Source organism: Micropterus dolomieu, linkage group LG01 (assembly GCF_021292245.1).
Source record: "Micropterus dolomieu isolate WLL.071019.BEF.003 ecotype Adirondacks linkage group LG01, ASM2129224v1, whole genome shotgun sequence".
NCBI lineage: Eukaryota > Metazoa > Chordata > Actinopteri > Centrarchiformes > Centrarchidae > Micropterus > Micropterus dolomieu.
This window is the reverse complement of record NC_060150.1, coordinates 24,044,607-24,071,480: the sequence shown is the minus strand read 5'-3', so window position 1 is coordinate 24,071,480 and position 26,874 is coordinate 24,044,607. Positions and strand designations below refer to the sequence as shown.

General features: G+C 42.9%; 1 protein-coding gene across 1 annotated transcript in view; it reads right to left on the bottom strand.

Annotated features, from left to right (window-relative positions):
* Positions 1–704: 704 nt before the first annotated feature.
* LOC123979996 (phospholipid phosphatase-related protein type 4) overlaps positions 705–26,874 on the bottom strand; it is a 54,922-nt gene continuing 28,752 nt past the window's right edge. Inside the window, exons 3-7 of the mRNA XM_046064150.1 lie at positions 21,529–21,658; positions 14,602–14,797; positions 7,220–7,277; positions 3,588–3,761; positions 705–2,707 (exon numbers count right to left, since the gene is read on the bottom strand). Of these exons, the coding sequence (XP_045920106.1) occupies positions 1,004–2,707; positions 3,588–3,761; positions 7,220–7,277; positions 14,602–14,797; positions 21,529–21,658 (2,262 nt within the window). The 3' untranslated portion in view covers positions 705–1,003. The remainder of the gene's footprint in view (positions 2,708–3,587; positions 3,762–7,219; positions 7,278–14,601; positions 14,798–21,528; positions 21,659–26,874) is intronic.

Sequence of the window (26,874 nt, the reverse complement as noted above, 5' to 3'; positions counted from 1 at the left end):
CTCTGAAATAACTACCCCACTCGATGACTAATGTTAACGTTCAGCTGTGGATTAGACAGCAGCAAGTGTATTTTTTAAAATGTTAATTTGAAAGCTACAAAGACAGCTTTTAAGCACATTGAAACTTGCCAAATTCAGTTGGGAAACTTGAGGTCAAGTATAGCATTGAGTTTTGGAAATGTAGCTTATGGTATAAAGAAGCATAATATTCCGCTGTTTTGCTGCTTTTTGTGTGCTGTAGATATGGGATTGACATGGACAACGAAATCTAAGTACAGGATATAGATAGTAAGGTCAGGGTTTACAGTATACAAGGTACAGTAAACGCATATTTCAGTGCAAGTCACAGCATATTTGACTTCGTAGCTACAGAAGGAATGCTAAGCACACTTATGGTTCAAAACAGTATTCCGTTGAGTATGTGGTATCTGTACAGAAAAGAGACAAAATACAAAACATATCTCTGTCACATATTAATATCATTGTTATTCACTCTTTGTAAAATAATTAATTCTTTATCTATTCAAAGTATACAGTATGTTGTATAGTAAATAGTATTTTCTGGTGTAGCACCCTTTTAAACATACACAATATTTACAGTGCAGGGAAGGAAACACTGGTTTCACAGCTATGACGTAATTATTTTGCTGTAGCTTGCTACGTTACTGTGCTATTCACTTTTTTCTATTTTGTGATGATTTATATCTAAAACATATGGAACTGTTTAAAAAAGGTTCTCCTGTCCCCAAAGCACTGGCACAGCATTGACATTACAATAGATTTCCTCAGGAGTACACAGTGATTATTATACTTAAAAGGTTGTGATTTAGTGTAAACACGTACAAAAATCTCATGCTGAATAAAACCTTTTCTTTTGAAGTTATCATGATATATACAATGGCAGGCAATAATGACTGTTATCACAGATATGGGGTTCACTGAAAATCCAGCTGTCTTACATTATTAGCTACATCTTCTCAGAAGTCTCCGGTCATTTAGTACATTAGTCCTTGAAAACTGGAGTTATCGATGTTCCCTTGTAGAAAATGTTCCGTGCGTTATCAGGGCTGTTGGCTCTCTCTGGAATCAGGATGATATTATTGCCTTTTCTCCGCAGTGTGGACTCACGACTGGAGGCGACCGAGGGGGTTTCCGAAGCCGTCTCTCCACCTCCTCCACCACCTCCTCCTCCAGATCCAGGACCACTACCATCCCCCGGAGTGACCCTTATGGTAGAGAGGCCCTGGGGATGAAGCCTCTGCTCTGACTGGTTGGTGTTCTGGGTGTGAACAGTAACTATGGGTGGGGTGCTGACGGTGGCAGTGGTTGTAACGATGTGATTAGCACGCTTTCTGTCAATCGACCCTTCACGTATCGAATCTGAGCATTCTGAGTCTCTGTTTAGATCATTTAGCTCAAAGGACTGCCTCAAACTCCCACCTCCTCCTCCTGATTCTCCTCCTGCTCCACTAGTCCCTGGTCCTCCACCAGCTCCAGTTCCATGATCGAGGGATCGCCACCTCCATGATCCGCTTCCATCTGTAGACGGAGCTTGGATCACAGGCCTGTTGTTTCCAGGGTGAGCCTCTACTCTGACAATTGCTCCCGTGCTCCCTGAAATACTGCCTGTGGTACTACCCAGTGAGCTGGGCCCTGTGGTGCTAGTGGGGTCCTGATCGGTTAGCACCCTGTAGCGAGCAGAGCCCTGGCCACTCCCGGTGGTGCTGCACCCAATGCTGCTCTCATCTAAGCTCTTGGAATGTATCTGTAGCAGGCTCTGCTGCTTGGACATAGCAATCACTTGCATGATTCGGGGCTGCGTGTTCTGCCCATTATCATTAGTCCTGCAGGCTGCAGTCTTCTCTGCTGCCCTTTGCCAGTTAGCCTGAACTGTGCTGTTTAATGTTGACATCCCTTCACTCCCTCCTCCTCCCCCCGTCCTTGGGGAGGTGGTGTTGTAATTCTCATGAGCTTCTTCTGGTATGTGGACCAGCTGTGAAGACCCAGGTCTTGATTGCATGGATATCCTGGCCCCTCCGGTGATGCCACTACAGTTACTGGGCAGGGTGGTACTAGCACCTGTGGCCAGTTTGGACATGTACGCATGACCCTCAAAGCCTCCATTTAGGCCCATAGCCGATGGCTCAGAGCTGGATCGGAGCTCCATGCTGCCATGGTGGTGCGGATGCTGGGAGGACTGGCCAGATGACGAGTCTATAGAGGAGGAGAAGGAGTCTGGGACCTGCAGGGAGCATTTGTGATTGTTGTTCTTACTTTTCCACTGAGACAGAAGCTGCTTTGAGCGGCTGGAGTCCATGGAGGCATGGTGGAGAGTGGCAGCGTGACGTCTGGCTGCTTCCTCATAAGCTGCCATGGCCTGTGGGGTGTGGACCCGAGGAAGTGTGTGGCTAAATGTCATCATGGCATCTTTGCTCTGAGGGCTGCGAGGGGAGATCACTTCCACATCTGCACTGGAGCACTTCAGACTCTCATTAGGTCTCTGCTGTTGAAGGCCTCGGTGGAGGAGGCCCTCAGAGTGGGAGGTGGGTATGCCAGGCTCCCCGGTCACGGTAGCTTTCATTTGCAGGTGGTGGAGTATGGCCTCTTGGCTTATGTGTGGCAAGGAGCAGGGGGGGCGGTGTAGCAGTGAAGGGGGGTTGGCACAGGCGTCCTCACTAGGCTGAAAATTTCCAACTGCATACAACCCCTGGCAACAGAGGAGAAAGAGAAATAATATGTAAAGTACATTTTACGTTATGCTTATTTTACCTGAAACCCTATTGAGTTGTCGAACCATGTTGAATAGACTTACAGAAAACATGAGCTTATATAATGATTCATGGATTTGCTGTGGTACACTTTTAATTGTGTGTATGTGGACTAAGCAAACAGAGTGCATTGAGGATACAATTTTATTCATGAAATTAACAACTTTTCTTAAATTAAGACCTAACAAACAATTTCACTGCAACTGTTTTCTTTCACTAGAGGACCAGAATATATAATAATGTAGGTGACAGCCTGTCTGAATTAATTTGTTTACCAAGCATAACACTGTGACATAAATTAGGTTGGTTAGAGACTTCAAGTTGGTTTTGGTACATTTTTGGTTGATCTCTTTGCTTTACTTTCTGTAACTCTAAATCAACCCTCTTTCAGCAAACAAGAGTGAACCTAGATTGCAGCGTGGTAAACTAGTTCTGGCTACGCAACGCAATGCAAATAAGTTGGTCATTACAAATGAGTGGAACCACAAGCCAGGTCAGAACATCAAGTCGATAAAACATTCTCATCCTAGATAATTAAACACATATTTCAAGGTATGCTTACTTCTAAAAGGATTTTTTATGGCTAGAATGCCCTTCAGCAAATTTAGTACTGTATCGTATGATAATTATGACTAAAACATTGAATAAAATCAGACTACAAAGAGATCCACTGATGAAATCAGACTAAAACAAAGCAAAACAAAAAGACAAAAAAAATTTAAACTTTAAATTTTAGACTTTAAACCTACTATTTCCAGCAGTGACTAAGACTAAAACGTAATTTAAAATTCTTGTCAAATTAACACTGCTGTCCCCTACCAGGTAGACAGCAATAGCTCCTCCAAGTAGGAAGCCCAGGTAGACGTCAATGGCGTGGTTCTTGTACTGAATAATCCGGGTCAGACCACAAATGATGGCACAGATAATGAAGGAGAAGACCAGCAGGGGCTTGAGAAGCTTGGATGAGTCCGTCAACGTGCTGTTGAAGTACATCTGTGGACACATGACATATTTACTGATTCTACTATTCTTATGATTACTTATATTTTCAGTGCTGTTTGTCTGTTAGAAGGATTGCTGAAAAACTACTGGCCAGATTTTCATTAAACTAGGTAGAAGGGAGCAGCAGGGCCCAAGGAAGAACCCATTACATTTTGGAACGGATCCAAATCACAGGACAGAAATTGTTTTCCACTTTCTTTAACATTGTAAGATAGGTCAATTGTAAATTGGGCTCTGTGTTTTTAAAACAGGAAAAAGATTTGGCAGTATGAGTCACACATTTGAGATGAGGGCTGGTTGGAGGAGTGAGTACCAGGAGTTGTCAGAGGTAGGTCAGTGGGTCGGAGTTTGACTGGATCACAAGAATGTGTCGATGGTGGATTACATTTTCAAATCTGAATATCGGTACAACAGAATACACAAGTACCTAATGGAGCATCCAGATGCTGTGTGTTACTAGATACTGTGGGACATAGGGCCTTATCTTGCATCCGGCACAAAGCGCAGTGTAAGTGCCATTCCTAGTTTCTAACCAACGCAGTTGTCATTTTCACGCCCAGCACCTAGGTTGTTTCAATAGCAAATGCACTTGCGCCCATCTTTGTGCCCATGGGAGTGTTGATCTTAAAATGAGGTGTGGTCAGGTAAATTGTGGCTGCATTGCTGTTTTTTGTTATTTTAGGGGCACATTACTCCAATATTAAGGGCCCTATTTTAACGATGCGCACACTGTGAAGCACATGTTGCAGTTGTATTTGGGCACGTCCAATTCCAATTTTGCTAGTTTGATGGCAGAAAAAATGGTGAGTGTGTCAGGCGCATGGTTCAAAAGGGTTGTACTTAGTCTATGAATTAGTCATGGGTGTGTTTTCGAAACCAGAATTTCATCTCCCATTCTCTTTAAAAACCAGGTGCGCTTTTACATTGGCGCATTACAATTATAATAGCCTATAAATGGTGCATATGGTTTATAAAAAACATCAATTGATTGATTGAATGGCAGACTCACAGCAGAGGGGGAGATATGGACTGAAGTGTGGACGTGATATAAAAACTATCTCTGATCATGAAGCCTAATGTTACGGTGCAGCTCTGTGGTTTATCAGACAGACACCTCCTCTCCTCCTGTCTCCTCTCTTCTCTAAATGTTACCATGTGCGCATTAAAGTCACAGCAAATATCATTGGACATTTAAGCAGAAAAAAAAGAAATTAAAACTTTAGTAGATATAAACTTGACATGACAGGACAGAGGAAACTCTCCAGAGGAAACAGAATTTAACTTTTAGCTTGTGAAAATAATTTAGTCATTCTAATGGAGCACAAGATCAGAACACTGGAGGAGGTCATCTTTGTTCTCAAACACTGCGCTCAAAGCACGGATGTGGAAGTTCCATCCTACTATTCTTGCTCTTGGGAGTCTGTGTGCCACCACCCTATTAAGCACACTGGTTCTCTAGTGAGATCTTGAAAATGAGTTTAAGTTGGTGAACATATCTTTCTATCCACAGAACTAGAAACAGTCTAATATTTTAGATAGTATGTGCCTGTTTTTGTCATCCTCCTCATTATGCTTATGGATCCATAGCTAAATGTAATGTAATGTGGTGAGTGGTGGGGCGACACCCTAGCTCCCTCTATTGGCCAACAGCCACTGCTTGTGTTTATAGTGCATGGAGATTAAAACTCACCTGGAAGAAAACATGAATGCTTTTAGTCCTAAAAAACAGTGAGGCAAAAATAGCATGGAGGAAGGAACCATGCAGAAAAGTTGATCTTAGCTGATTCCATCATCCACCACTCTGTGTTTCGCTGTGTTAACTTCTACTATATCATTAGGTGATACATGAGGCGGTGAGCAGGGTTAAGTTCAAGGTTCATTTATATATCACTATACAAGACAGGGTTGTGCAATGAAATGAAAGCTGTAGTATTTTTATGCTACACACAAAATAATAAACCGTAAACTATTATTTATGGTGGAGTACAAAGGATGCATTGAGGGGTCTCAGTCTGAGGAAAGAGAGCTACTTGCTCTGGTTTAAAACAGCACTTTGGTCAGTGTGGGTTGCTTTTAAATGTGCTTTATAAATACATTTGACTTGATTTGGCTTGACTTGAGGAACCTTAAACTGTTCACTTGCTCCACCTCCGCTCCACTGATGTAGCCAGGGATGTGTGTCTCAGTCTCCTATTTTCTAAAAACCAAAAATCAGCTCCTTGATTTTGTTGACATTGAGCAGCGGCCGATGATGGTGGTGTTTCCGCAAACTTCTCAACAGAGTGGATTGATTGTCCATGTCGATGGTTGCAGTCGTGGGTGTACAACGTGAACAGGAGGGGGCTGAGCACACAGCCCAGAGGGGCTCCAGTGTTGAGCACTAGAGTGGAGGAGGAAAGTCCACCAATCCGAACTGTCTGAACTCTGTGAGGAAGTCCAATATTCAGTTGCAGAGTATAATACTCAAGCCCAGAGTGCTAAGTCTGTTAGTATTGAACGCAAAGTGTTGAGGGTCCAGGCTGGCTGAGATGTTGTTCTTTATGTGCTGGAGAACCACCTTCATAAAGGACTTCATCAGTATAGGGGTGAGTGCCAGTGCAAGAGTCATTTAGACTTGACACTGCAGACGTTTTAGGTAGAGGGATGATGGTGGCTTTCTTGAAGCTGGTAGGAACACTGTGACAGTGATATGTTGAAAATGTCAGTTATGACATCGACTAGCTGCATGGCACATGTTTTAGTATGCAGCTTAACTCATATTCACTCTCAGCAGAATTCTTTTCACATCTGCTGTGGATACTGACAGTGGCCAGGCCTGTGGAGGTGGAGTAGACCTGACAGCTGACTCTTTGTGTTGTTGGTGTTGAGGTCTCTCTCCAGTCTCTCCTGATATCTCCACTTTGCCTCCATGATGCCAGCTTTCAGTCTCACTCTGGTGGTGCTGTAAGCTTCCTAATTGCCTGACTGAAAATGCATGTTCTTTGGAAAAGCAGGGAAAATTGTGTGATTGACCAAAAATGGGGACGAGGGGGGGTTTTGTAGCAGCCAGAAATGTTTGTATAAACATGGTCCAGCTTATTACTTCCCTGGACCATGTAGGGGTAGGGGTGTCGACATGGAACAGAACAGTTCAAACATCTGTTTGATTAAAATCACCAACTACAATTAAAACACCATCCAGATGTTTTGTCATGTGACTGCTGATGACCTCATACAGTTGCTATTGTGCATTTTTTAAATTAGCATCTGTGAGAATGTAAACAGCAGCAACAAAAACACTGGTGTGAGTCCTCTGCCACATAATAGGGGCAACATCTTATCATTAAAAACTGTACATCTGGGAAGGATTGACCATCAACTGACCATGCTATGAGCACCAAGCATCATTAATGTAATGGCAGAGTCAGCCTCCCCTTGTCTTAAGTGTTTACGTGGGCTCAATTACTTACCGAAACATATACGGCTGCAAAGGATGCAAGAGTAGCGTGCTGCGACGGAAAGGATTTTCTGCAAAAGATGGAGGAACAGAAATAGACTTAGCCACATGTTCACATCTGTATGTGAGTCAGCTGGGGGTGGAAAGAGGGTTTAACCACAGCCAACTAAACATAAGCATAATGAGATACCTCAAACACCAACCTGCACACGCACATGGTTGTTATGAGTTGAATGACTTTCTTTTCCTGTTATGCTTTTTGTTCATAGGTTTGAACCCAAAAAATTAGTAAACAAAAGCAGTTAGACAGCAATTAAACAGATTTTTAGATTGGAGTAATAGCTGTATATACTGCCACAAGCCATGTACCAATGAAAACACAGTGTGAATGTCTGATCTACAGTCATATACTTCGGTGCAGCAGCAGGAGCTGTGTGTGATGTAACGAAAGTGAAGCTGTGGTTCAGTTTCACATTGAGCTCCGACCCAGTGACCTACTTCTGACAACTCCTGGTACTCACTCATCCAACCAGCCCTCATCTTTACTCCTGACTCTGCATGTGCATGAATGTGTGTGTTTTGGTGCATTCATGTAGTAGTGTCTTTATCTTTATGTGCGTGTGAGCATGTGTGAAACAGCTGTGTGCGCTCCTCCTTACAGCAACATTATGAAGCATTTTATCCTAAAATATCATTTTGACGGGACACTGGCTTGTTTTATAAGGCACTATGTAAGATTGAAATCCTGGGCAGGATTTCTATTGTGAGCAACAGCAACACATCAACAAAACTCTTCAGCTACATTTACATTACATTTACTAATTTGAAAAGCTTTTATCTTGAGCGACATACATTTGAGTATAGTTCATGGCCTCACTGGACCTTGGTTCTCAGTGCTGAAGAAAAGGCATTTTGGGAGCCGAAGGCCAGGTCTCACCGTTGTATATATACAAGGTGCGGAGGTAGGAGAGGCCCACGCTGTGAGTGGGCGTAGACAACTTTTCTCAGTGCCGCACAGGCGCGGAGGGGTAAACCCAATAGCGATAGCCTTAGAGGGCTGCGCCTATACTCATAGAATCTGGAGTTACAGTACGTGACTACCTTTCTATTTTGTATAGACTTTGCCTTCTTAGGCTATCGCTATTGGGTTGGAGGCAAAGCAGGATAAGTCAACGCTTCACTGGCCCATACGGTACCACCAAGCACAAAACCCACCTGCCCAGAGCCATAAATGAGCCACCCAGTCACCTGCTGTCCGCGACATTGGTGTCGGCGTGCACACAAGCACTGATGGCGTGACATGGGAAGCAGGGGACCGACCCATGTGTAACAATCGGGGAACAGGATGGGTGGCCCAGCAGCTGTACAGAAGCAGGCGGGGGCACAACAGCAACTGCATCAGCTGCGCACGGAGCAGGGCCAGCGCGAGCAGTGGCCGCTCCCCCCCACTGTCACGTGGGAGAGGGCGCACCGCACACTCACAAGAGAAAATCACTCAGCCAAAACACTCAGTACTGAGCGAGTCAGCGAGAAACAGGAGACACCCCACCCCACGCCACAGAGGACGAGACACCTCTCGTGGAGTGCGCCCTGATGCCGTCCTGAGGGGACTCACCGGCTGACATATAGGCCTGTGAAATAGCCTCGCACAACCAGTGAGACATGCGCTGCGCCGACAGGGGAAGTCCCTTGGACTACTCCCTGTAGTGCATAAACAGGAGTTGCGAACGGCACCAGGCGGCCGTGCACGCCAAGTAACTGGACAGCGCACGCACTGGGCAGAGGAGGTGGGATGTAGAATCGTCCTCAGACCCATGTGGGGAAGGAAAGAAGCCCGATAGAGTAATCACCCGTGACTGAAAGGAGCTGGTGAAGCTCTTAGGCATGAATGCAGGATTGGGGCACAGGACAGCCGAGCTGCCGTCACCCTGAATCCTGAGACACGACGGAGCCATAGAGAGGGCTGCCAGATCACTGACCCTCTTGGCCGATGTCAGCGCCACAAGTAAGGAGACCTTGGCCGAAAGAAACTTCAGGTCTGCTGTCTCTAAAGGCTCAAAAGGGGCTTGGGTTTGCGTCTGTAAGACCAGCACCAAAACCCACTGTGGAACAACAGGCTGTGTCACCGGTCTGTGCCTCCGCACCCCTTTCAGGAAACGCTTCACCAGGGGGTGAGTGAACACCTCCTGTCACTAAAACCCTTGTGACAGGACGAGATGGCAGCAGCGTAGGTTTTAACCGTGCTGAACGCCAGACCCCTGTCCACGAGCAGCTGGAGGAATGAAAGCACCCCCGGCAGCAGAAAGGCCACCAGTTCCAACCCCTGGTTCAAACACCAGCGTTGGAACGCTGACCACTTGGAGGAGTAAGAAGACTGAGTAGAGGCGGCTCTCGACCCAGGTGCGTACCACCTCACAGAAGAGACCTAGACCCTCCAGGCGCCGCCTCTCAGCATCAGAGAAGCGGACAACTCCTGATCGCGCCCCCCACCTGAGAGAGGGCATCCCCCCTCCAGGGGAGTTTCCACGGCTGTCCTGCCAGCAACGGCTGGAGGCAGGGAAACCAGGATGCGCTCGTGCGCTCCAGAAAAGATTTCAGTTTTCAAGAGCTTCTCCAAGTTAGAGAGGGATGGCCCTGCTCTGATGGCGTGTGAGACAGATGAGAACAGCCGGGACTGAGATTGCTTTGTGTGTAGGCGTTCGTTGGAAGAGCGCAGTTGCCAAGAAGGAATGTAAGCTTGTATTATGGAGTTTAAGTGGATGGGTGCAGACCCAGTAGTAGCTCTGTATGTAAGCATTAGTGATTTGAATTTGATCAAAAACCGGACGCACTGCTGCTTTCTGAACCATTTGCAGGGGTTTCACGGCACAAGCTACAATACCCACTAGGAGGGCGTTACAATAGTCGAGGCGAGAGTTAAGCATGGCCTGTACCAGAAGCTGGGTGGCATACTGAGTGAGGTAGGACAAGCTACTAACTTTATGCAGATGCCATCCAATTGACTTTTGTATATTTGTTACATGAATATATTTGTAATGAAACTGAAAGCTTCACTATTTATAGAATTGTATTGACTGTTTCAAAATACAGTACAGCTATTTCAAATGCTTTTCAAATTACTGTACACATTAAATTACTGTACTGGGTGTAATTAAAATACATTATAGACGGATTTCTGGTATACAAACACTACTGGATGCACGCACAGCCAGGGGGCAGGTCAGCAAAACCAGACCTAATGCTGTTCAAGTGAGCTGCTAGCCAAAAAGCTAAAGGAAGAACGAGGGAGAGAGGCATTCTTTCCACAGCTGTAAGTACTGCCATTAGGCCTAACTGTGTCACACTCAGAGATGTAAAGAACATTGTCTTCCGTTGTAAACTTTGTGCAACCAGCAAAAAGCTTTAACCCGCGAACAATTTTGTATTGAAGCATCTGCTGAGAAACATGAAACTTAGCCTGTAGAAAGAAACTCCGGCAGCTACCGTTAATGCCAGAGATACATCCGCTCGGCAGGAGAGAATGGTGTTAATCAACTTTTTGTGTTTTGTAAAAGCACTGAATACTTCTTTTATCAGTGCATGTGCAAAACAGTAATGTTGGTTCAAAAGTCGAAACACTTGATTATTTTTTTTATCTCAGACAGTGGCGTTAAAAAACGTTAGCCTGTATGTATTGTAAAAATCTTACTCATTGATGCTGTGAATACGTGATTAGTTAAAATGTCGGGAGGGACCTGCTTTGTTTTTTATTATTTTTAAATAGCCATAGCCTTTACAATACAGCGTCCTCTGGTCTGAGAGGCTGCAGTGTTTTCAGTTCGGCTGTTTGTTGACTCCTCAGGTTAATTATTGCTCCAGTAAAGTGGATTCATTTCTAAAATGCGCTGCTGAACAGGCTTCCCATCACTTTTAAGGATGGGGTACAGTGGTTGAAAGTAATTGTAACGTAACAAATAATGTGACTATTTACTTTTAATACCCAGTAATAAGTAAAGTAATATTGCTACTTTTTAAATGAGTAATAAGTCAAAAGTTACTCATTACAATTTCTGAGTAATTTGCCCAACACTGCTGTTAGATATGCCATATAAACTGATATGCCCCGAAGACAGATTGCTGCTTTCTGCCCCCTAGTTGTGTGCACATCTCGATGATGACGTTGCACAGAAACCCATCTATATAGTAACACCGTAAAGTACTACATAAAAAATATAGCTTATTGTAGTTTAAGTAAATTATAATTAGGCTGTAGCCTAAAACATAGTAACATCAGTGGTGCAAATAGGCTACTACACAGTTTGATGGTGGTTTCAGTACATTTCTAAGTCCAGGCCTGAAAATAAACTGTAGGCTATCAATGCTGGCCTAGTAGCTGAGTTTGAAAACAAGCGTTTTCGTAAAATATTTCTTCAGTATTGTCACAGGAAAAGATGTAATCAAATACTTACAAAAATGTGACGGCTATGCTCACTTTTTTGAGAGTATATTTAAAGGATATAATATAATAATATAATCTGTATGGAATCAAATAGTAAATAAAGCTTGGTAACTCTTGCTCATATGCTAGCTTTCTCATTCTCATTTACAGGCACTCTCTTTATCTCACTCTTTTTAGACTCATTACCAGAAATGTCAGTCCCCTTGTTCTAGAATCCATTCTAGTGGCATCCAATGCTGCACAATGCAAATGAAGCTGTACACAAGCTATAGCGCCCATGTTTGACTAGCAGCCTGAGGTTTGTGTTCGTTTTGGGGGGGGGGGGGGGCAGAAAGTGTGGACCAGGAACAAAATTTCAAAGGCCAAAAAGGTAGGTAATGTTTATGAGTATAAAGGGTTATTGAAAAATATTCTTATATGAAAATGCACTATTTTGTCTCACTGAAGGGAGTGCTGAACCATTGCGTTTTTTATTTGTGTGTTGGTCCTTATGCTTCTTCTGTTAAAATAGGTTAATAACACCCCTGGTGCAAAACCACTGCAGAAAAACTGCTTTCCATGCTGCTGTGGAAACGAGACTGAAGCTAAAGCTGCCACAGAGAGAGCGGAAGACATTGTTTATGCCAGGAGCAGTAAGTTATTTTTAGCCCCCCATAGTCTGCATTCAAATCTACTTGTGTCCCAAATACACGGGTCAAGCCTAACCTCATCCCCTCATCCACACACAAACTCACGTGGAGACATGATTCCAATAAATCTCACATAAACCAGGTGACAGGTTTAGAACGGGGAGGGCTGCAAACACACAAACTCAGTGTTCATGACTTAAGCAGTATCAATCAAGAGGACCTTTGCTAGACATCCTCTAGTGTTGCATCTGTCTATATTCAGCCCTGCTCCGGCTGTCTCAGAGGACTTAGAAAGAGCTTAGAAATTAACAGCTAAATCACAGGGAATTATTGATTCAACTTAAAGATCATTTTGAAGGCTGCAGTTGGTGGTGCGGTTGAACTGCACTGCATTGTACAGAGAGGTGTCTCACTTAGTTAGTCTACCCTTATTGATATTAATGGGGTTGGACAAAATAATAGAAACACCCATCATTATAACACAATACAATGCAACAACACTACATATCAGATCATTCTAACCATAAATTAGCATGCAATTGAATCAACACCTCTCTAAAACAGTTTCAGCAAACTTGGTTAACCTCAGCGTCCTCAGTTTAAAGTCGATTAGAAACTGTGGTTACTAGTAACTGTTACCTCACCTACTGCCCCTACTCCCAGCGTGCTTGTTTGAGTGTTTCAGAGGTGTGAAAAGCAAGCCAGAGACGCTTTTGAATTTCCTTCAGGACTTTTCAAAATAAAAGCTCTCAATTAAACACCACAAAGTTCTGCTGTCAAAAACATTCTCGCGCTTTTATTTTGTAGGCACAATCACTTAAGAGGAAGTGATTATGTGAGTAACTTTTGCTGTCATTACTGAGATCTATTTCAGCACCAGCCGCTATAATGCCACTTGTTGTCGACCACTGTTGTAAAGTGTGCTATTACATATAATGACATATAACATGTTAATAGCTTTAGAGACGTGGACAGAGCCAGGCTAGGTGTTTCTCTAAAAATGTACTTCTAGCATTTATAAGCACTAAATAAAATGCAAATAAGGAGTGAATACAACACTATAATTTTGTTGTAGGCCTACACAGACAACTTTTTAAACGGTTTCTTTACAACTGTATTTTACTATATTTTCATTCATTATCCATTTACACCAACCTCCATTTACAGTGTCCACAGGATGAGTTATACAGTAGTTGGTGACAAATACATTAATAAACACTTACATCTTCATTATGATGTGTTACAAAGCATTTCTTATTCATTTATTGGGTATAAACAGTTTATAAATGCTAAATAGGGGTGTTAAAGTAAAGCATTAGCTGTTTTTCTCTGCCTCCATTTTTATTCTAAGCTAGGCTTATAGCTTCGTATCTTTAGTCCCACACAGACATTAGATTAACCCTTTCCTCTACCTCTCAGAAAAGAAAAAGAAATATGCTAATTTCCTAAAATTTTTATCTTCCCCTTTAACAGAAACACATACAGTAAACAATGTGGTAAATGTGGCTCTTATTGTGACCAACCTATGTAGTAATCGCTTCTCAGTGAGAACCAGGCAAATTTAAACTCAACTGTTATATATATATTAGATTTTATTACCACCTAATTATATTACTATATAATTAGATATTTGTGTGAATGTTGAGGTCCACATTATGGTCAAAGGAGGAAAGAGAGGACTAGATACTCATACTAGATTTCTTATTATTATATTAATCATTGGGCCTCCTTATTGGCATCACTCAATGTGACTCAACTTTATTTTCAAAAAGCATTATAATGATCTGGTTTTCTCCAAAATCAGTTCCCAAGCACACAAAGCCTCTTTGTAACCAAAAAGAATATTAAAAGGCTATCCCCGTCTACTCATCTATCTGTGACCAAAATAGCTTGGCTCTGGCTTATACTTGAGTATAAATAGATTCCAGCCACAAGCAAAAAAACAATAATCAGCAAAATCCTTCTACAGACATCAAGGCAACATGCAGTAATTAGGTACTTATATCTCTTATACTGACTATTTTAAAGAGAACATGATGATTTTAAACACTTTTTTTTAATCATCAAGGTATAGACAAAAGTTTCAGTTGGCAACAAGAGCAGATCAGAGAACAGGAAGTTTCTTACTAAAATATGATGAAATATACTTAATAAAACATAGTAATAATGATGAAAAAACTGGACCAATTCTAAAGAATCAAATAATTACAAATGAAGGTCCATCTTTTACTTTCAACGCTTTGTGGAACTACGCAACCAGTGTGACCAGCTTCAGTGGGTGTCTCTATCTTTCTCAATGCAAACATATCTTCTCAAATGCATCCTCACCTGCCCTGGTTGATGGCTGCAGGGTCAGCCCCTGAGCAGATATCCTCCATGACGTAGGGGTTCTGCTCACAGCTGACATTGAGAGTGGTGTAGTTGGGTTTACACACAGTAAGGAAGTAGGGTGTTGGGTAACCTGTCATCAGTTGGAGGACGTCGGTGATGAGGGCCGTGGCACAAAGACCGAAGGCATGAACGCCTGAGGACAGAGGAGGATGTAATGTAAATGTTGGCAAAGAAGATGAAAATACAGACAGAGGCATACACTTATTTATTTATCTCAGGTTTATTGAACAGGGACAATGCACACTAATTATACATAAATAAATGTATAATGTGCCAGAATTAGCCAAAAGGCTGTTTTACATCTGCTGTCTTTGATATACTACTGATATCACTGTTATATGTGCTGTACAGAGCCAATATAGGTCTAAGTCTAAAACATTACAGTCTAATTTGAAACACATAGTTTTTATAGTTGATAGACACATTGTATACAATTCACACTTACACTGATAGCAGTTGCTTTAACCCCTTAATGCCGATTGTCATAAATTCGCATCAAACCTCTTCCTTTCAGACTGCAGCTGAGATAGCGTTTGTATTCCCCAAACGCCTGTTTGTGCATATTTGATACGTATCTGGGAACCTTTTGCAAGCACTGGTTTCTCGTTTATGCCTGTTGTCGCTAACTTGCTTCATACCTGAATTTATGTCTTTTCTATGTTCTATAGACAAATTTAAAATTTCCACTTAATTTAACATCAACCTGAAAGCAAATGAAAACAGAAATAATTTTTTTACTGTAAATAATTTCAGGCATCAAGGGGTTAATGTTTGCTGTCTGTAAGACATACAGACATGCATACACATTTAAAACAACAGGGAGTAATGCATTACATTGCGCTACTCTTACAAAGTTGTATTTTTGTGTACTTGTACTTTTGTATTTTTAAAATCAGTAACTTGTGATTTTTTATTACTAGGTATTCTACTTTGCAACTTCGTGGTTTAATGGTAATTTCTCTCTGAGCGTTAGTGTCACTGGTTAGCCCAGTTGATAGAGCACAGGGTTCATACACTTCAAGTTGTGGGTTTGATCCTCACAGAAGATTAACTGTTTTTTCCTATTTGTCTTTTTCACAATCCTCTTCAACAGCTTCTCATTCAGGGGAATCCATTTAACATTGCACATTTCCTGAAATAGCCGTCAGGAAATGTGTGATTGGATCCCCCTGAATCTCTTCATAACAACTTTGCTAAAGATGATAACAAAAACCACAAAAGAAGAAAAAACAGTTGTTGGGAGCATGAGTCAAACCAGCAACCCTTGCATTACAAATCCTATTCTTTACTAAGCTAACCTGTCACCCTGCAAAGTGTTCCAAAATTATCGTAAAGAAACGCACCTGCGGATCCCTATATTCAGCTAGGGTTTGTTATTACGAGAAAACTATCCTGTCATCACGGGGAAACAACAGTCTTTATCTCGAGATCACAAGATAATTATCCCGTTATCACAGGAAAAGTGAGACAAATAAATATTAGAATGGATGGCCGCTTAGGGCTTCTGTAGTTTTCCATTTTTGTTTTGTTTTTGTGCCATATTGCATAGGAAGTATAGGAAAGCAAAATCCAAGATGAGATCTCATAGTTGTTTCCTTCTTTTCTCCTAGACACAAATGAGCTGCTTTTAATACCAAGATGAGACCAAAGGCCTTTTCTCCCACTTCTCAAATTCATCTCAGGAGAAACAACCATATAAAATCTCATTTATGTCTGACTCTGATCAAAACAAGAGATCTCTAACTGATCTTAAATAAGTCTTATTTAAGTCTCCTGAACATTGGACCATGAGATCAGAAAAAGAGCTCAAAGACAACTCAGCTATGCTTCCTGGGTGTCACGAGGACAGGCTGTGAGCCTGGTGCGAGTGTTGTGGATGTTTGTCTGGAGTGCGTATGGTGAGCGTGTTTTGTTTGTCTCTGCTTGGCTCTCTCTCTCGCCAGTCTGGGAGCTGGGGGCGTGTCTGCTGTGGGCTCTGCACTCACCTGAGACTCATCCTCAATCAGCGCACCATCACAATCAGCCACGGCTCAAATAGGAGGCTCAGAAATTCAGTCCCTGCCGGATTGTTGAATCTCCACACGTATGTCTTGTCAGCCCCAGCCAACCTTAGAATCTGTCTTGCATCGTGAGAATTGTTTGCATCAGTCTAACCTTTGTTTTTCTCTGTCTCAGAAGACCTCCACCGCCTCAGCAAACCGCCAGCCTGTAAGCTCTCGGTTCTGCCTGCAGCTTGGACACTTCCCCGCTATCGGATTCCCCCCCTACCCCAGATCTGGGAGAGAGCCTCAGCCTCGAACCTCTGACTTCCCCTGCTCATTCTCTTCCGAATAAACTGTCTAACTCAGATCTGCGTTTGGGCCTTCTCTGCAGAAATTTACGATGGGAATCTAGGTCAGTGCCGTGCCTTCTTACTCCAGTGTGGTCTCGTTTTTGATCAGCAGCCCAGAACCTACTCCACAGAAGGGTCTAAGATCGCCTACCTGATCTGGCTTCTCCGGGGCGAGGTGCTCGAGTGGGCAACCGCGGCATGGGAGAGGCGCTTGGCTATCACCGAGATGCGGAAGGTTTTTGATCACCCGGTGAAAGGTAATGAGGCATCCAAGAGACTGCTACACCTGCGCCAGGGGAGCCGCAGCGTGGCGGAATATGCCATCAAATTCCGGACCCTGGCTATGGAAGGTGGCTGGAACAACAAATCACTGATCTTTGTATTCTCCACGGTTTGACTGAACAGTTAAAGGTCTTGTTTCTTACCCTGAGAGCTCTAATTTGGATGAATTAATTTCTGTCTTTCCGCATAGATAACCGCTGCCGGGAACGTAGGAGAGAGAGACGATTAACAGAGATCGCAAACAGCACTCGTTCCCGAGCCCCACACTCCAGAACTTCTCCAGCTCCAATTCTCCAGTAACCATCATGAGCAGATTAGCTTGTTCATCATTGACTCCCCTCACACTCCGTTAATTCTTGGGCACCCCTGGTTAGTTAAACACAACCCCAGTATCTATTGGTCCCCAGCCAAGATCACTAGGTGGAGCCCCACCTGTCACTTGGAGTGTCTTAGATCAGCCTCACCTCAGTCAGTCCCTGTACCCAGCTCCTCAGCCCTTACTCCTGACTTGGCTCACGTTCCCCCAGTTTACCATGATCTCCAAGATGTGTTCAGTAAACAACAAGCCCTGACCTTGCCCCCCCCACCGCCCCTATGATTGCGCCCATAGACCTGCTGCCAGGCGCCCCCCTACCTGGCAGTAGGCTTTACAACATATCCAGACCTGAACGAGAAGCCATGGAAAAATACATCAAAGACTCTTTGGACGCTGCAATCATTAGACCTTCCTCTTCTCCCCTAGGGGCAGGCTTCTTTTTCGTAGAAAAGAAGGATAAGACCCTGCGCCCGTGCATTGACTACCGGGGCCTCAACAATATCACCGTTAAAAATAGGTACCCCCTTACCTCTCATGTCCGAAGCCTTTGATTTCCTGCAGGGAGCGACCATTTTCACCAAACTTGACCTTCGTAACGCCTACCACCTAGTCAGAATTTGTCAGGGGACGAATGGAAAACGGCGTTTAACACCTCCTTGGGCCATTTCGAATATCTGGTGATGCCCTTCATTTTGACAAATGCACCGGCTGTGTTTCAGTGCCTCATAAATGACGTCTTAAGGGATATGCTAGGCCGCTTTGTTTATGTCTACCTTGATGAGAACTTGGTCTTCTCTAAGAATGAAACTGAACATGTCCGGCAGGTCCTGCAGAGATTACTGGAGAGTTTGCCAAGCCAGAGAAGTGAGTTTCACGTTTCCACTGTCTCCTTCCTGGGCTACATTGTCACCAAGGGGCGGGTCATGATGGACTCATCCAAGGTAAAAGCGGTACAAGAGTGGCCCAGCCCAACAACCAGAAAACAGCTCCAGAGGTTCCTTGGGTTAGCTAACTTTTACCGGAGATTTATCGTGTAGCTGCGCCTCTAACCTCTCTCACTTCCCCTAACAGACCCTTCTCCTGGACCTCGGAGGCAGAGAACGCCTTCGTGGAGCTCAAGTCTTGTTTCTCCTCAGCCCCCGTCCTCGTTCAACCTGACCCGTCTCGGCAGTGTGTCGTGGAGGTGGACACCTCGGACATTGGGATGGGAGCTGTTCTCTCCCAGCGTTCTGCCGAGGACAGCAAACTTCACCCCTGTGCCTTCCTTTCCCGCCGCTTCTCCCCCCTCAGAGCGCAACTACGATGTTGGTAATGGGTAGCTGCCGGCAGTGAAGTCAGCCCTGGAAGAGTAGCGCCACTGGCTGGAGGGGGCTGAGCATCCTTTTGTCGTCTGGACCGATCACAAAAACCTGGAATACATCAGATCCGCCAGATGACTGAACTCTTGTCAGGCCAGGTGGGCTCTGTTTTTTGGGTGTTTTAACTTCTCTTTGACTTACAGACCCGGCTCTCAAAACATCAAACCCGACGCCCTATCCAGAGCCTTCAACAAGGAGAACGTGACCCCAGTTTCGGATACCATCTTGCCCTGACTCCTGCATCATCGGAGCCATCACTTGGAGCATTGAAAAAGAGGTGAGAGAGGTTCTCTGGAATGACCCAGGTCCCGGCAATGCTCCACCCGGCACCTTTGTTCCACCTTCTCGCACCTTAACCTTTCTCCGCAGGTGTTTCTGGTGGCCCACTATGGAGGCAGACACCAAGTCATTTGTTTCTGCGTGTTCCGTCTGCGCCCAGAATAATCAACCCAGCACCAGACTACTTCTCCCTCTCCCTGTTCCTCGACGCCCGTGGTCTCACATCGCTTTGGATTTCATCACTGGCCTACCTACTTCTGATGGTAACACTGTCATTCTCACTGTGGTTGATCGATTCACTAAATTTGCTCATTTTTTGCCCCTACCTGGATTTCCTTCTGCTAAAGCTACTGCTGAGGTCCTGGCTAAAGAGATTTTCTGTATCCATGGTCTGCCCTGTGATATTGTCTCGGATCGTGGTCCTCAGTTCACCTCAGCTCTTTGGAAATCCTTCTGCCTCGCCATTGGCGCCACAGTGAGCCTAACTTCCGATTTCCACCCTCAGTCCAACGGTCAAGCCGAGCGTGCCAACCAGGAGTTGGAGAAGACCCTTCGCTGCCTGGTCTCCTCCAATCCCTCCACATCCGACGCTGCCACCGGACATGGCCCCGAGCCCGTGCATCCCTGCCTCAGGCCTCAGGCCGATATCAAGATCAGGCCAACCGTCGGCGCTCTCCGGCCCTGAAATATTCCGTGGGCGACAAGGTATGGCTCTCCACTAAACATCTGCCCCTGAAGACCAATTCTAGGAAACTGTCACCCAGGTTCATCGTCCCCTTCCCTGTGGAGAAGATCATCAATCCTGTCACCGTTCGCCTTAAGCTTCCCCGTTCCCTCAGGATCCATCCATCATTCCATGTTTCCTGCATTAAACCTGTCCTCATTAGCCCGCTGTGAGCTTATAATATTGTAATCTCAATTCAGTATCCAGCTGTCTTACCTAAATCTCAAAACCTCAATCTCTCTTCATCTCATCCTTTTCTCCTAAAGGGTTTTAGGAGCAACAATTCAGATTGGAGTGATCTCAAAAAGATATACTATTGAGATCTTAGTGTTTTCTCAAGAGTTAAAGAAAAGACTATTCTGAGAAAAAGACTTTTCCTCTGGGGTGTGTCTATGGATCTCACAGCGAGTCGCTAACTGCAACTTTATGGTCTGAGCAAGCAAGCGGCTGGGTGTTTTGTTGAGCAAAATCATTCCTATAGTTTGACCGTGTCTTTAGCGTATAGCGTTCCTTTAAGGGCAATATACTAGAAAGAGCTAACAACTACGCTGTGGTAACGTTATAACTAAAGTTCCACAGAAAGCAACATGAAGAACAGCTGCAGGCATCCCACATAATACGCTCATTAGTTAGTGTTGCTTGCCGCTCAGTTTCTCTTGACTCTCCCTTAGTATTACAACATTAGTCCAACATCGTCGAGCCTGCTAGCCATATTAGCTGTGCAACATGCTAACACCAAGTTAGCTAACCTACAAAATAAACATTCAAACAACATACAACACGCCAACACATACAGCTTCCAAATTTGAAGTCTGGTCACATACAGCCCATGGCGAATTGAACCGTTAATGGAGCTCATTATGCTTGTGGAATTCATGAAGCATTAATTTATTCATTTGACACACAATAAAGTGTAAAGCAAGAAAGTATGAACATTGTGGTTGTTGCGGTGCTTGCCATCTTTTGCGGTTGGCTTGGCCAATTGCGCGGTATTTCAGTTTTGCGGTTATCATGACAGCCCTACATCTACTTTAATTACTGATTTAATGCACCACCAGCGAGCACGCCAAGTGACCCAAATCAAACACTCCCACGATGTTGCATGACCAGCAGGAGCAGCGGTGACTACCCTTGCTTAGGATCTTCTAACTTCCTTGAGGTGTGTGAGGCCATTGTGCTGTTTGTGACAGTAATCTCTGTCACAGCTGTGACGTGACGTTTTTCAGAGCACAGAGAGGTTGAGTGGTATTACTTTATTCTGCTATTACAGTTGCAGGCTATAAAATTTATGTGGCTTAATAATGCACCAACCGCAGTGTCCATAGCTATTTTTGTGTAATTGTAATTCTTGTAAGGCAGTAGTGAGGTGGTTGTTTAATTATAATTGATCATCAATTGTACACAAAATGTCTGTCTAAATGTTGGTTCTTGCTCTGTGGAAAAGCTGAGCAATTGCTGAAGATTTTATTTGCCTTATCTTGCAAATGAGTCATAAGAAAAACCTGCAAAAACAATCATCAGTCAGTTACCAAACTTTCAGGCCAGTGTACAAAAAGAAAAAAAACCTGTGTACCAACGAAGCGGACGGCTCTGCGGATGAAGGAGTTGAAGTTGCAGCCAGCAGCATTGATGTTGGCCTCGGCCCCGGCACCACTCTTCCTCCGAGAAAGACAGCAGAACAGGATGGCCTCTCCGATCATTATCTGTTAATACAACAACACACCTGTCACAAATGTTTGGATGCACAAGTGAATGACAAGGGTGTGATTTCTAGGGCTTGACTCAAAGATTCAAATATTCGATCATTGGGTGCGCATTCGATTTCCAACTTTAGGATTTGAATATTGAGTTTTTATTCGCATGCCTGACCTCTGCTCACAGCAGTGAACGTAATGCTCCAGTTCACATCAAAGGGAAAACAAAATGAAGACCTCAGCTGTGTGGGAGTTATTGGGTTTGTTAATTTCTTAGTTGCTTCATTTTCATCACAGTCAAATATCCAACATTTTCAAGTTAGTCAAGGCAGCAACAAACAAACAACAACATAATGAACAAATTTAACACTCATATCATTGTTAGAACTTCTTGGGCATCCATCCTTCTGCTGTTCTGCCTCTATTGATCAAATAGCCTACATACCTGTAACTCGTGAAATGATGGCCTGCTCAACATACCTCTTGATAAACCCCCTCATCAAGCAGCCACTTGAGCCTGGCTATAAAAGAGATCAAATCCCCAACATGTTAAAATACCCAACTTTACAGCAGAAAAAAACATGTCTACAGCTTGGTTCAAAAAATATTTTTTGTGTATATAGCTAATTTTGTCCTTCATGACAACTGTGAGGGGGGTGAATGTTTTTGTAACTCACCTGTGTAAATTATATTAAGCCTATACAGTTCTGCATAGTTAGGGGCATGGCCGCTTTGAGTGACAGGTGGCTGCTGGTACAGTCACTGCTAACAGTTAACCTCACTCAGCTATTACAGTCACGGAGATCACCATCTCTGTCGTGTTTGTGCCTTTTGGAGATTTCTTCATGCAGATACCGAACGAATAATAGAGAGAGACCCACCAGGAAGCCTGTGCTTCAGTTGGTGAGTGAAATTCTAGCAAGAATTAGCAGGTATCAGTGTCGGCATACATATAGTCCATATGCCAAGCTGGAATTTGGTATCACCTAATGTGGCAAAATGTCTTTGGTACCAGTTTGTTTGTAGGGTCCAAATATATATATATATATAATGTGTGTACATACTTTAAAACATGATAACCATTTCAAATGAGTAGCTTTACAAATTTTTTGGGACAATCATTGCCATTATTGCCCTACAGTATCTGTACAGTAGGTTTGTGTGAAGTCAATTGTAAGAGGCAGCCATACATGCTATATGTTAATTTTTCAGGACTATCCAGATCTGCCATCATTTGACATAATATTACTCGTATATGTTTTATATTAGCCTTCATATTAAGGAAAAATATTTTTTCATCTATTAAATTGGTATATTTGTACATTTAGCTCAAAATCTGTTGATGTTAGGGAGGATATCTTTTCAGATATGGATAGATAAGAGTTTCTGTAATCTGTTTATATCAGGTTATATATGTACTGTATATACTGAAGTATCCAATATTTATGCATTTGACTCATAACAGTTCAAAATAGCACTGTAGCAGCAGGACAGAGGGTCAGTGACCTTCTACGGGGAGAGCAGTGATTGGTGGTTATGTAGGGACTGAACCCTTCTATAGAATTTGACCTCTAACCCCTTGTTTTGTTACTTCAGAATAGTACTATACCCTTCTATGGGTTTGACCTTTTATTTTGCAGACTCAGACCCCTCTATGGTACCAAACAGATACCTAAACATATCCTATATAAGCTATGTTTGATGTACAGAGAGACAGACTGGCCATCGGGCTGGGTCACTCTCCAAGCTGCTGCAGAACTTGTAATTGATGCGGAACTCCTTGATTTAATAAACTTTATGATCAAGAACAGTGTCAAGCGGGTTTCCTCTCAACACATCATCGCAGCATTATTGTTCGGACACCACAATATAACTGTATATGATATGTACTGTATATGATCATGTTATATATGTACTTTATATTAAATACATTGCTAAAACTTCATCAGATCAGAATAACATCAAGTCAGTTAAACTGAAGTTTGGAAAGTTAGGAAGCACAAATGATTGTGAATCAGTGTTACTTGTTTTGGTGCAAATGAAAGTAACAACAGGTACACTGGACAGGCATCAGCAAGACAACCCCAAAAAAAGGGAATGGTTTTGCAGGTGGTGGCCAAGACAATTTCTCTCTCCGTGTCCTCCCTGAGTGATTGCTTTCTAGTTTTGTGTTTTGCTAGTGACCTTGTCACTACTGGTAGCATGAGACGGTACCTGCAGCCCATTCAGGTGCACAGGTAGTCCAGCTCTCCAGAATGGCATCTCCATACGTACCGTTGCAAGGTTTGCTGTGTCTCCCAGTTACAGACTCAAGAGCATAGAGGAAAAACCAGGAGACGGGCCGTTACATGAGGAGGGCAGGAAAGGGCAGTAGAGCGGCATCAACCCAGCAACATGACCGGATTCTGCTCCTTTGTGCAAGTAGGAACAGGAGCACTGCCAGAGCCCTATAAAATGACATGTCCTTGGGCAAGATACTGAACCCTGGCTGTTCCACCAGTGTATGAATGTGTGTGAATGTTAGCTTCTGTTTGAGCACTTGCAGTGTAAAACCGCTTTGACTGGTCGCAAACACTAGAAAGGCGCTATACAAATACAGAGCATTTACATTGATGCTATTGACTAGCCCTCATGTTTCCCAGACCTGAATCCAATTGAGAACCTCTTGGACGTTATGTATTGATGCATCCAATGCCAAATAAGAATTCGGCAGGCAGATAATCCAGGTGACAGCCACAATCAGTGCGGAACAGCAGCACACCTAGATGTATTTTCAAACTTGACCAATGAGAGGTGCACACAGTCTGAATAACATGTCAGACTAACCAATTATACTCAAAGACAGTGGCGGTGAGACAGCCAATACAAATAGTTTCGGCATTGTGTCATGGCAACTATAAAAGATAACTTGTGTTAAAAGACAGAAGCAATGTTTATTTAGTTTTATTTGTAAGTTGCATTTAATTAATTGATCAAATTGTGTTTTTATTGCAGTGTATGAAAAAAAATGTAATACTGATAAAGATTTATTAATACCTAAAGGCTTACACACACAAGCTACAGAATATACCATATATATTTCCACACTTAAGTTTTTAAGGCCTGTTTTAGTTTAAAATGTATGAAGAAAAACATTAAATTGTTAGTATATATAATCCTTTATATAATGAGCTACATTCATTTTACATACATGTGTATGTAATTTTTTTTTTAAACAATGTAATTTGTCATTATTGACATTTCATGTAAAATAACAGTTGGGTTGTTCATTTACAGGTAATGTCCATAATTTTTGAGTTTTGTTTGCAATTTCAAAAAATGGAAAAATGCTGTAAAAATTTCAACATAAATCACTATCTAAATCATTCACTGAATAAGGTAACACAATGAATGAGCCTATGGCCCACTCGTGAAATCCCTTGCACTTGCAGTATTACAAACTGGGTGTCGGTGCAACATACCAGGAAAAAATGCTGTATTAAGTTACTGCAAACCAAACATTTCCTACTGCTGCTTCTTCTCATTAAAAGCATTTAACTGACAAACCACGAGTTGGCTTTTATTATGAACTAAAAATAACTAAAAAGGTTGATTTTCCGCTTGTGGATACTGTTTTGTGCACTTGTATCATGTGCGTGTGCCTGGTTTTCACTTGAGCACTTGGTAGCTCACGAGAGACTTCTACTCCACAAGCTGCTGGGAGACAGATCTCTGAGAAATAACATTTTATCAGCAGATATGAGGAGTCTGAATCTATTGATGTCTGAGGGTAAAAAACAAAATAAAAAGCTGTTTGACATACATCAGAGGGAGCTGTGAGATGTGCGGGGCTCGGGTCAATGTTAGAAAGTTGAGTTTTCCCTTATCATGCTCTGCTGCGCATCTCTACCTTGGTTTCATATAGTGACCTTCTGGGAACACATTGTGGTTTTAAGCTCCTTGTGTCTCTTCTCCCTGCATGTAATGCATAGTAATTTTTCTATCTTGCTATGGAATCAGTCATTCACTGGTAATGGGTTGGGCATCCCTATGAACTAAGAAGAGAGCTGAGTTGTTTATGTCTTTCTGTTTATTTTAAGTTCAAGGTAAAGAATGAGAGAGTGAATGTGATTTGGGTGCAACAGAGCTCAATGTTCAATTCCAAGCTTGGAGGATTATGGTTGGTTCTCCATAGACTTACTCTTTAACTGGATGTCAGTGTAGGACAAGGGAAGTATGGGGTCTATTGCCCCTTTTCCTACACATGGTACCACTTGTCTTTTTTCCATTAGGAAAAGTTATACCTGCTACCTGTTACTTTTTTTATATCACCTCTGTCGAGGTTCCTAGTCTACTAAAAGGTGAAGTGAAAACACTGCAGACTACTGATTGGTTGGCAAATCCATGTTGGAAATAACCTTGCTAGCAGCCGGTGTGCAGCGCGTTCTGCTGTGTGTTTACAGCTGAGCTACTGCTGCTAACTTTAGCTGAGTTTAGGTGCTAAGTTTGTTTTCAGTTTAAGTTTCCTTCGGTGTTTCTACCGGGGGCTAAATTACCACCATCGCCGTCTCCTCCCAAAACAAATGGACCTGGGGTCTCATTTATAAACGGTGTGGACATACAAAACAGGTCTGGAAACGTGCATACACCACTTCCCACTCAAAGGTTGTGATGTATAAAAAACAAACTTGACGATGAGTGTGCGGTCCTCCACGCAAACTCTGAACCATGCGCACACACATAAACTGGTGAAATAGCAACTCAATGAAACAGTTTGAAATGAATAGGCCTACTGTTATATATATCAAATATTAACTCTGAGTATTATAGGCTTAAAGCCTTTCTGTATAAACAAACACCCGTTTGATTGATGCGCCTGAAGTGCGCAAAAAAAATTTTAAATCATTGCAGCGCACAAAAAGAAACACATTTAGGATAAGAAAACACAAACGGAAATATCTGTTTCTGCAAAAGAACGCCTCAAATATGTTATACTGTTTAATCGGGAATCATTAATTAATACTTACATGCAGTGCAATTTATTTTCATAAATAAGGTGAACAGGAGGACGAATGACATTTAAATTGATGCCTTTTTGTGTGTCAGTCGAGCAAATACGAGAGTATAGTTTCATATTGTTTTCCTCCAGTGCACAAGCGTTGCGTGAAAGTCTGTTTTTTACCCACCAAACAACATGCTTCAGCTTCACCAAAAGGAACATCAGTGTCACAATTAAATTTCATTTT